Here is an 11,932-nt window from a genome sequence, read left to right as displayed (position 1 = left end):
TCCCTGCCAATCTTACCTCACAAACACAACTGTATGGTGCAACATATCCCTATTCGAACGAGTTGGATGTATGAATGTACATAATTGTGCATTTGCCTATTTATTTGTACTGCATTGGATCCGCAAGTACACCGTTCAGCAGAATTTTTGGATTTTCTGCTATTTGGATTTTATGCTGCGCAATAGTTTTTTCGGTTAGGTTAGTAGAACCGTTAGTATACGTCCTGCCGAAGCTATATTGCAATACAAATACTACATCCAATCATTATCCTTGCCATAACACCCTGCTAAACTGATCAATCCGAGTCAACCCGAAATATTTTGGAATAAACCGAGGCGCACCAATTTTATTTGCGTAGTTCGAGGAGCAGCTGTACTCCCACGCATTTCGAGCTTCATTTTCCGGATTTTGGATACCTATACCTGTAGAGGGGCGCAACTGAATTTTCTTGAAAGTAAGTTAAGCTCTACAGAGTATATGTTCTAGTCGAAGCTTTAAGAATTTGGAAACTACAACATTATTATTTTGCCCATAACACCACTTGTCTGATCGATACCGAGGTTAATCATCAATCTTCACGCGTAAACGAGGGCTTTTTGGAAGCGTTACTCCAGGCGCTAAATTCACATCGCGCACTGCCATTCAAGTTTTGTATTGGGAGGAGCCTACCTGTAGAGGAGTGCAGTACTAAGTTTTTTAAAGTAAGTTAAGCTCTACAGTGTATGTTCCTTGCCGAAGCTAGAGTCAGAATTGAATCCTAACACCGTGCATTTTCTCCTGTGAATTTTGTGTGAGTGAACTGCAACCATGGCTACGGCATCCGCTTCCAGTTTGTCATCGAAAAATCCACCGCTGCGTAATCTACAAACAAAGGTGAAGGCGTTGATGGAGATGTTTAAATCAATAACCATTTTTGCAAGCACTCTGGGGGAAGTTACTTCAGCTCAACAAATCTAGGTTAGGCTGGAGAAACTGGACGATTTATGGGATCGGATCAACGACGCGCTGATCGAGGTTGAGATGCACGAAGAGTACTCGTCGAAAGAGGCAACATGTTCCAATATACGGCAGGATTTCACCACGAAGTACTACAACGCCAAGGCATCTATGTTGGAACGCATCAAGGAACTGGAAGGAGGTGCCAGTGTTCTACATTCCACCCGTATGATGGACTCGTCGATTCAACCAACCATCGAGCATGTCAGGCTACCGCAAATTAAGTTGCAAACTTTCGACGGTAACATCGACCAGTGGCTGAGCTTCCGGGACCTTTACTTATCCCTGATCCATACCAAGACGGACTTACCGGAGGTTGAGAAGTTCCACTACCTGAAGGGCTGTCTCACCGGCGAGGCGCGGGCTCTCATCGATCCGTTGGCGCTTACGAGGGCGAACTATTCAGTAGCTTGGGACATCCTTATGGCCAGGTACAACGACAGCAAGGTGTTGAAGCGCAGGCAGGTTGGAAACCTTTTTAAACTTCCCAAGGTGGCTAAGGAGTCGGCCGTCGATATTCAGGCACTACTGGAAGGTTTCGAACGCGTCGTACAAACCCTGGACCAATTGGTGAAACCGGAAGAATATAAGGACCTGTTGTTGCTGGAAATGTTGTGCTCCAGACTGGATCCAATTACACGTCGTGCATGGGAAGAGCGCAGTGCTCAGCAGGACCAGGACAAGGTGGTAGATTTAACCCAATTTCTCCAAACCCGCGTGAAAATATTGGCATCGCTTCCACCTAAGGCTCACGATAACAAGCAGGAAGGTTTTCAATGGCAGAAGAAACCCAACGTCGCCAGAACAAGTCACAGCGCAGCACAGATGATGGCCGGAAGTTGCATCGCTTGTCCGGAATCCCATTTATTGTACACCTGCCCTACGTTCCTGAAGTTGAGTGCTTCCGCTCGAGACAAGCTGCTGCGACAAAATTCTCTCTGCAGAAACTGTTTTCGGCGTGGTCATCAAGCTTCGGACTGCAGATCGAACCAGGTTTGTCGCAAATGCAAGGGAAAACACCACACGCTAGTCTGCTTTCGCGGCGACAGTGCAGAAAACAACTATACTCGCCCATCGCAACCTTTCGCATCTGCTGCCAACAGTAATCAATCCGCTTCAGCAACCACCTCAGCCGCCAACTCAGGATCCGTTTCATCGAACATGGCAAGGAATCATTCCTCAACCGTTCTGTTAGCTACAGCTGTCGTCTTAGTGGAAGACGATGCAGGCAAGGTGTTCCAGGCAAGGGCTTTATTGGACTCAGGCTCCGAATGCAACTTCATGACAGAAGGGCTCTGTCAACTTATGAAGGTGTCTCGAAAACGGTCGAACATTTCTGTTCTTGGAATCGGTCAATCAAATACCACGGTCAAGCATCAGGTGTCAGCGGTCGTACGGTCAAGAACATCGGACTTTTCTCGGCCGATGGATTTCTTGTTATTACCCAAGGTTACCGCGGATCTACCGACAACAAACGTGACGGTTTCTACGTGGAAATTCCCGCAGGGCGTGGAACTAGCAGATCCAGCGTTTTTCAAATCAACATCATTGGATATGGTGCTAGGAATACAGCACTTCTTTTCATTTTGCCCGAGTCAGACCAAGATTCCGTTGGGCGAAGGTTTACCCATGCTGATTGAGTCAGTGTTTGGCTGGTTGGTGACAGGCTCGGTAGAAAGCCAAGCTTCTTCGTCGCGCATCATCTGTAATACGGCCTCCAAGGTGGATCTGGATGAACTTCTTACTCGTTTTTGGTCTTGTGAGGAGATAGGGTCTCCGAACAATTATTCCCCGGAAGAGCAACGCTGCGAGGCGCAGTTTGCTCTAACCAAGTACAGAAGTTCTACTGGGCGATACACCGTTGCACTACCGAAGGACGAAAAGATATTGGCAACCATTGGCGAGTCGCGGGAGATGGCTTTCCGTCGACTTCAGTCCCTGGAACGTAGACTGGAAAAGAAACCAGAGCTACGTCAACACTACCACGGTTTTATGGCGGAATACCTGGAGCTCGGGCACATGCGCAGGGCGAATGTGGGTCCCGAGAAACGTGTTTATCTTCCTCATCACCCGGTCATAAAGCAGGCAAGCACAACAACCAAGGTGCGCGTTGTGTTTGATGCATCATCCAAAAGCAGTAGCGGTATATCCTTGAACGATGCCTTATTGGTTGGACCCGTAATCCAGGACGAGCTTCGAGCTCTCATCATGCGTTGTCGGATGAAACGAGTCATGATTATAGCGGACATAGAGAAGATGTTTCGACAGATTGGTATATGCGAAGCTGATATGCCCCTGCAAAGCATCCTTTGGAGAACGGATACGAAGAAGGAGGTTGAGACTTACGAGTTGGCAACCGTGACGTATGGCACGAAACCGGCGCCATTTCTAGCGACCAGAACGTTGAAACAGCTGGCGAGCGATGAGTACAATCGATTCCCAAGCGCTTCTAAGGCGTTGGTAGATGACGTCTACATGGACGATGTTATCACAGGCACCGATACAGAGAGTGATGCAATCAAATTGTGCGCAGAACTTATCAAATTGGCAGACAGTGGTGGTTTCCGTCTTAGGAAGTTCGCATCCAACTCAGCAGCAGCTTTAAGAGAGGTGAAAATTGAGGATCTTGCTCTCCCGCAAACCAATGAGATCAATTTGGATCCTGATCCATCGGTGAAAACATTAGGACTGGTCTGGCAGCCACATAAGGACTATTTTCGCTTCAACTTCACCATTGAACAAATTGCGGCAAAGGAAAGATTGTCTAAACGGAAAATCCTATCAGCTATCGCTATGCTATTCGACCCCCTCGGTCTCGTAGGAGCAGTTACAACGAGTGCAAAAATCTTCATGCAGCGTTTATAGCGGCTGCAGGAAGACGGGAAAACCCTCGGTTGGGATCATCCAGTTCCGATTGAAGTAGAGGAAGAATGGCGAAGTTTCCATGGACAGTTATCAATCCTGAATAACCTGAAAATCCAGCGATGTGCAGTTTTACCACAGGCGGTCAATATAGAGCTGAATTTCTTCTCGGATGCGTCCGAGCGTGCGTATGGAGCGTGCGCTTACGTCAAGAGTATCGACAAACATGGAAGAGCTCTCGTATGTTTGCTCGCAGCGAAATCGAAGGTAGCACCATTAAAATCCCAATCCATTCCGAGGCTAGAGCTGTGTGGAGCGCTTTTGTCGGCGGAATTAGCTGTTAAGGTACGCGAAGCGTTGAAATTGGAGATCGACATGCATTTCTGGACAGATTCTACGTGTGTTCTTCAATGGTTGAAGGCAATTCCTGCGACGTGGTCAAACGATTACGGAAAACTGTACTTGGAGACATGTTCCTGGCTTGCAAAATCCAGCAGACCTTATCTCACGGGGTATGGACCCAAATCAGATAGAGGGATGCAGTCTTTGGTGGAAGGGCCCTGAATGGTTAGGGCAAAATCATTATCCGGAGCAGCCAGGCACCTTGGAGTCTCAAATAGCAGAAGAGGAAATTCGTCGTACCGCACATCCAACCACCAGTCGAGTATCAGACTTCAGTGAAGACTATGTTCGAAGGTTTTCGTCATATACCAAACTAATACGCAGTATCGCTTATTGGATGCGGCTCATGCGTATTCTTAAGAAATCTGAAGAAAACTGCAAAAACTTACTAACCGTCGAAGAATTGGAACAAGCAGAATTTTCTCTCATCCACTGCATCCAGCAAGAATCATTTCCTGCTGAGTGGAAGGCGTTAATGAAAAACGAAAACGTACATCGAAGTTCACCACTTAGATGGTTTTCCCCACGAATATCATCAGAAGGACTAATTCGCGTGGGAGGCAGATTAGGAAGATCCATGGAATCGGAAAAAACGAAGCACCCCATTGTGCTACCAGCTAAACACCCGTTTACTAAGATGTTATTCGAGTACTATCACATCAAGTTACTTCATGCTGGTTCTCAACTACTGCTAAGCACAGTGAGACTAAAGTATTGGCCACTTGGTGGCAGAAATGTTCCACGACAGGTTGTGCATAATTGCATGAAATGCTTTCGAGCGAAACCCAGCCCTATTGAGCAGTTCATGGGAGAACTACCTCAAGCACGTGTCACCGTAGCTCGAGCATTTCTAAGGACAGGCATCGACTATTTTGGCCCAGTGTACATTCGGCCAGCTCCAAGAAAACCAGCGGTTAAGGCATACGTATCAGTCTTTATTTGCCTGTGTACGAAGGCTGTACACCTAGAACTCGTGTCCAATTTATCCACAGAACGTTTTCTCCAAGCTTTACGACGATTCATCGGTAGAAGAGGATACTGTTCGGACATCTATTCGGACAATGGGATGAACTTTGTTGGAGCACGGAATTATCTGCGTGAGATTCTCAAATTGCTGCGCAACGATCACCACAAGGAAGCAGTTTCGAAGGAGTGTGCGAACAACAATATCCAATGGCACTTTATACCCCCAGGAGCACCTCACTTCGGAGGACTCTGGGAAGCAGCAGTCAGATCAGCCAAAAAACATCTTTTGAAGGTTCTAGGAGAGAACGCGGTTTCATTTGAGGACATGACTACGCTTTTGGTGCAAGTAGAAAACTGCCTCAACTCCAGACCAATTACAGCGTTAACGGATGATCCTGACAATCTTGAGCCTCTAAAACCGGGACATTTTCTTATTGGGGAACCTCTACAACAAATACCGGAGAGAAATGTTCGCGATGTACCCTTGAACAGGTTGAACAACAATCAAACGTTGCAGAAAAGAATCCAGCACTTTTGGGATCGTTGGCGAGTTGAATACCTGACGCAACTTCAAGGGCGGTTCAAAAGATGGAAGACACCAATTGAAATCAAGATCGGGCAGCTAGTTGTCATCAAGGATGATAACTTACCACCAAGTCGTTGGAAGATGGGAAGAGTAGATCGAGTTTTTCCAGGACCTGATGGAGTCGTAAGGGTCGTTACTTTGAAGACTGCAACAGGACCTTCTACGCGCCCAGTCGAAAAGCTTTGTGTTTTACCAGCGTCGTCTCAACCAGATTACAAGCAGCCTAGTTTATCGGAGAAAGATCAGTAGCACCCACCCGTTGTGTTCGCGAGGTTTCTTTCTTTCGTTTCAGAAATACGAGCGATTTCAGGATGGGCCGGGATGTTGGTAGACTAGCTAAGGACCCTAAACACGATGCTGCGATGGTCGATAATCGGAAACCCACGAAGCAGAAGGTCCTAAGGAAAGGCGTTAATGACGAGCGAAACAGCTGATCTTCAAACCGTAGTTCAAGAAGATAACAAAAATGAAGAAAAAATCCCTTGAAAAAGTCACCATTTTCTAGTATTATATCGAGAGTAGTATTAAGAGCGATTTGGCACAGTCAACACCCAGTTTAGTTAAAATTATTGCCATTAAATATATGTTAAATGTAGTTTCGTAGTTAATAAATTCGTTTCAAAGTAGTGTGTTTTTTAAGCCAAAATAAATGTGTACTTCTTGCCGTAAATAAATTGTGTGCCTTACTTCAACGATCGAAGTTTTACTTACCGCCGCTGGTGCAGAGACTGCTATCATCACAAGGGACAACCCAACACCCCCCACGGAAGACTCAACCCAACCAGGAGCCCAAGGTTTGCCCCAAGGAAATTCCCCCCATACAGTCCACTGCGAGGTCCAAGCAGGGTTTGGACCGCACCCCAACATACTTCATTAGATTTCATATAAAAAAGCTTCCCGCTTTCTCTCGTCTCTTCTCTGAAAGTAGGGATAGACGCCTTGTATGAGTATGAGGAAGAAGTATAAGAGCCTTTTTTTCTACTTTTTATTTTCCCTCTGTACGGATGAAGGGTTCTTGAACAATCAGTATTTCTATGATGATCTCGTACTCTAATACCCTCCCATTAACCCTCCCCGTTTACTTTCTTTTGCTTGATTAGACATTGTTATCCAAAAAAAAAATGGATTGGATCTCTCTCCTCCTTTCTCATCTTCCCAATATAATCAGGGGTCTAAAATTGTCTCAGAAATCGTACCCAATAATATATGCATGCCAAATTTCTTTCAAATTAGTAATCCAAATCAGAAAAATTCGGCATTTTTTTTGGATGCAAACCCCGTTTTACAATAAAATTGAGAGATTTTTCAAAAAACAACAAAAAATCTAACTATGAAAAAAAATTGTAAAATTTATATTCTTTCTCTTATTGATTAAAAAGTATTTTTTCTGAGAATGGCTGAAATTCAGTAAGCCAAAACGTAAAAAACAGCAGTTTTATGATTCGTCGAAAATCACTGGAAAAAAGTGAATCAAAGTATACCACAATAAAGTGCGGTGTTCAAAACTTAACAAATAATTTTGGAAGTATAACGGAGCAACTCTTTACAAAAAAAAAAAGAGAAATATTTATAACAATAATAAAATAAATTATCTAATTAATTAAATAAAAAAAAAGAATCCTGGCAACCCTGCTGCTGTGAAAACGTGCTTGCTTTAGCCGCTCTAATTTTGCACCGATTTAAGCCTGAAAACCTACCCAAACTCTGCTACTTCCGCTGGATCTGGAACCATCAGCATCAAATCTGTCATCCCCGCTCATCGTGCTATCGCCTAAGGTTCGGAACGGTATGTAACTGGATCAAAACATTTTCCACAGGCTTGAGTAGTTGGATGAACGAGCTTGCCTCCCACCCCGCCCACTGCTCTCCCACCTCGCCATACACCGACCAACCAAGGCTAGATACTCGATAGATGCACTGCTCGCCCTACCATCTGCTGTTGCTGCTGCTGTTGCTCGCTAAGTTCCTGGTTGCTGCTGCTGCTGTTGCTGAGTTTTGTTTGATTTCCCGCATAGAACTCTGTATATTGAATCTCAAATAAAAACACATCATCCATCGTTGTTTTTATTTGATCCGCTACTTCCCGCATTCGCAACACCGCCTCATCTACGAAGCCGAAACAAAATCTGGAACCCTACACGACCAGGATAGCCAATATCTGCCCTACGTTGTCTGGAATAAGCCAGACTCAAACCCGAAAGGAACAGCCCAACATCTGCTCAAAGGTAAACAACGCGAACCTGACATCACACGGACATCTGTTTGGCAGTAAGCTGTCAGGTGAGAGCAAATACTATTGTTGAAAGCCAGTCGCGAAATCATATAGTTCCTGGCAGACATCGTTCAAATTTTTATCGATCACAGCGCCATCTCTATCTCGTTGCGAGAACTATCCTGAATTTGAATTCCTCGTTGCCACAATGACAGAAGAAAAATCAAATCAAACATTCTTGTCAAAAATGAGTCATAAGTTCGATGAGATTACAGATCAAATAATCCGTAGTCAGGAATTTATGTCCTCTATGGTTGATAACGCGCTTACTAAAATGCAGATATTAGGTGATGAGATACGCGCTCTCAAAAGGGAAAATACTGTTTTGAAAAAAGCTCTCAATGATTCAGTCTGCTCTATTAAAAACCTTGAGCAGCATTTTCAAACCTTAGAATCTGCCATCAATAATCAAGAAAAATCTTTTCTCACAAAAAACGTGATTATTACTGGTATTCCCTTAGCTCGTGATGAAATACTACCAGATATAGTGAAGAAAACATTTTCCACAATCAGATCTCAAGTCTCTGGAGATGCTATTGTGTCATGTGAGAGATTTAAGTCAGTTACTCCTAAAAATATACCACCCATCCGCGTGGTTCTAAAAGATCCAGTAACTAAAACTAAGGTCATCGAGGGCAAACTGAAATATGGGCGCCTTCAAGTCAACCAACTCAACATAAATGCTCCAGATGCTCAAATAGAAAAATCTCATATTTCTATACGTAGTGAAATGACTAGTTTCAATGTTAGACTTCTTCAAGAGTTGCGGTGCAAGCAAAAAGAGCTGAATGTTGCGTACATCTGGCCTGGTGCGAATGGAAACATACTTCTTAAAAGAACTTCTAAATGCAAGCCGACTGTTATTAGGTCGCACTTGGATTTGAAGAAAATCGCATCACAATAGAAGTCATGATAGAATGCTGAGATCTAGACTTAATTCATTATGATTGATTTACCCACACAAAAAAGTACTAATATCTTCTGCGATTCTACAGATGATATTCCTCAAAGCTTCACCCACAAAAATACCAAATTATTACAGATGAACATACGCGGAATGAATAACTTAGAAAAATTCGACTCGTTGAAAATATTCATCGAAGGCTTGAAGTCAAACGTTGACGTTATTGTAATCAGTGAAACATGGATCAAGGAAGAAAATGTAGTTTACTACAATCTACCAGGATATAAGTCCACATTTTCATCCCGCTGTAGTAAAGGTGGCGGCCTAGCTATATATGTTAGAGATAACATTAAATTCAACATAAAACAAAATATGCAAGATGAAGGCTATCACAATATTGAAATCGAAATCATTTCTAATGGCGAATCAATGACTGTTCACGGAATCTACAGGCCACCGGACTACAACTTCTCTAGATTCCTAAATAAGTTAGAGCTACTTCTTTCGGAAGCAAACCTTACAAAACCATTTTTCATTTTGGGGGATCTTAACGTTCCGGTCAACAGAATGAATGATAACACAGTTCAAATGTACCAAAGCCTTATGCACTGCTTCAGCCTGACTGTTTCTAACAGCATAGTCACTAGACCTACCAGCAATAATTTATTGGATCACAGTATTGTGCGTTTTAGCGATCTAAATGCAATAACAAATATCACATTTGAAAGTGATATAAGTGATCATAGACCAGTTCTTACCACATACAGCAGTAAAAAACCTGTTCGTGAAGTGAAACTCCTGTCACAACGACGTACCAACTGGAAGAATCTTGACAGGGATTTCACGGCATTTCTCAGAAATAGTGGCTTAAGGAATCAGGATCCTAATACAAGACTACATTCCATAACTGAACGCTACTCTGAGCTTCTTGAAAAGCATACCCAAGTTTCTACACTTTCAGTTCAAATGAAAAAAGTTTGTCCTTGGATGACCTTAGAGGTATGGCGACTGTCGAAATTGAGAGACAAGGTTCTGCGGAAGTGGAGAAGTGATCCTAACAACCACAATCTTACTGAGCGATTAAAACACATCAATAAACAACTACAAGGAGTAAAACGGAAAACAAAAATAGAATACTTCGAAAATCTGATGAATACCTCTAACATAAAAGTTCTATGGAAACGGATAAACGATTTAATTGGAAAGAACACAAAATCTGATGATCTAGAACTGAATATTCAGGGAGAAGCTGTAGATAACCCTTTAGGCGTTGCGAATGCTTTCAACATATTCTTTACATCGATTGGGCAACAACTTGCTAAACAACATATTTCCACTGGAAATATCGACGAATTTGGAACTATAAAGCGTACCAGAAGTTCCATGTTCCTTAGAGCAGCCACCGTCGAAGAAGTTATAACTATTATTTCCCAACTTGATCCTGCTAAAACTCCTGGAGCAGACTGTTTCCCCGTATCAGCACTGAAAACTTATCACATGGAATTAGCCCCAATTCTCTCAACTACTTTCAATGATAGTGTGTGTATGGGGCAGTATCCCGATTGCTTGAAGCTTGCTGTCGTCCGACCTGTCTTCAAATCCGGTGACCCAAAAGCACTTAATAGCTATCGACCTATCTCCGTCTTGTCTGCCTTTAGTAAAGTCTTCGAGAAACTCATTGCATCTAGACTGTTAGAATTCCTTGAAGGAGAGAACTTCCTGTACAGTCACCAACATGGATTTCGCAAAGGTGGTTCTACAGAGATCGCTGTTCTGGAGCTAGTGAATAGCGTATCACACAATTTGGACAGGAAGAAGCAAATACCGGCCGCCTTGTTCCTCGATTTGTCGAAGGCTTTCGACACAATTGATCATAATCTGTTACTTAAAAAACTAGAAGCGTATGGGATAAGAGGTATAGTGAATGATTTTCTCCAAAGTTATCTTCATAATCGCCAGCAAGTAGTCAAGGTAAAAAACACATTAAGTTCCCAGCTACCTATAAAAGTAGGTGTACCCCAAGGCAGTAATTTAGGTCCATTTCTTTTCCTAATTTACGTTAACGATCTACCATACCTTCCTCTGATTGGTACTCCGAAGCTCTTTGCAGATGACACAGTACTGGAATATGTAAATAATGACGTAGAAACAACGATAAGAGACATGGAGAGAGACCTAAAAGTTGTAGACAAATATCTTGAAAATAATTTGCTAACTCTAAATGTCTCCAAAACAAAATTCATTATCTTTCGTGGAATCAAAACCAAATTACCGCCACATTCACCTCTAATATATAAAAATAACGAAATCGAAGAAGTTTCAAGCTTTAAGTACCTAGGTGTGTATCTAGACAATCGATTATCATGGAAACCACATGTATCGCATCTAATCAAAAACTGTGCTCCCATATGTGGAATTATTCGCAAATTTTCATACTTTATACCAGGGCATGTCCTACTGAAACTTTACTACAGCTTTGTGCATAGCCGATATACTTATGCCATTAGTGCGTGGGGACACACAAATATTTCTAACTTGTCAACCTTAAAAGTACAACAAAATCGGTGTATTAAAGCGATTTTCAAACTTCCATACATGTACCCTACCATAGAATTGTATAAAATGCAAGAACATAGTATACTACCAATAAGTTGTTTGCGAGACTACCAAACATTACTTATAATGCACCGAATTGTAAAAACAAGAAACATCCATCACAATTTCGATATACAACATGTTACACATAATCACAACACCCGATTCATCGATAGATTAAACGTAGAAATGTCATCAACAAGAGTAGGGGAACGAAGACTAGCCACAACAGGCCCAACCATGTACAATAGACTAAGTAGAGATATCAGGAGTAGCGATAGTGTGCCCATATTCAAATCCCGTGTTAAAACATTTTTAAAAGCGAACGTAGAGCGGTTAATGTAAGCA

At 42.8% G+C, this 11,932-nt stretch overlaps 2 protein-coding genes across 2 annotated transcripts; both read left to right on the top strand.

Annotated features, from left to right (window-relative positions):
* Positions 1–808: 808 nt before the first annotated feature.
* On the top strand, positions 809–3,862 carry LOC129760961 (uncharacterized). The gene is made up of 2 exons (XM_055758646.1): positions 809–874; positions 959–3,862. The coding sequence occupies exons 1-2, from the start codon at positions 809–811 to the stop codon at positions 3,860–3,862; spliced, it is 2,970 nt and encodes a 989-aa protein (XP_055614621.1).
* Positions 3,863–4,373: 511 nt separating this feature from the next.
* On the top strand, positions 4,374–6,062 carry LOC129760951 (uncharacterized). The gene has a single exon (XM_055758636.1). The coding sequence runs from the start codon at positions 4,374–4,376 to the stop codon at positions 6,060–6,062; it is 1,689 nt and encodes a 562-aa protein (XP_055614611.1).
* The last annotated feature ends 5,870 nt before the right edge of the window (positions 6,063–11,932 follow it).

Source organism: Uranotaenia lowii, chromosome 1 (assembly GCF_029784155.1).
Source record: "Uranotaenia lowii strain MFRU-FL chromosome 1, ASM2978415v1, whole genome shotgun sequence".
In the NCBI taxonomy this organism is placed as follows: domain Eukaryota; kingdom Metazoa; phylum Arthropoda; class Insecta; order Diptera; family Culicidae; genus Uranotaenia; species Uranotaenia lowii.
This window is presented reverse-complemented; position numbering and strand designations above follow the sequence as displayed.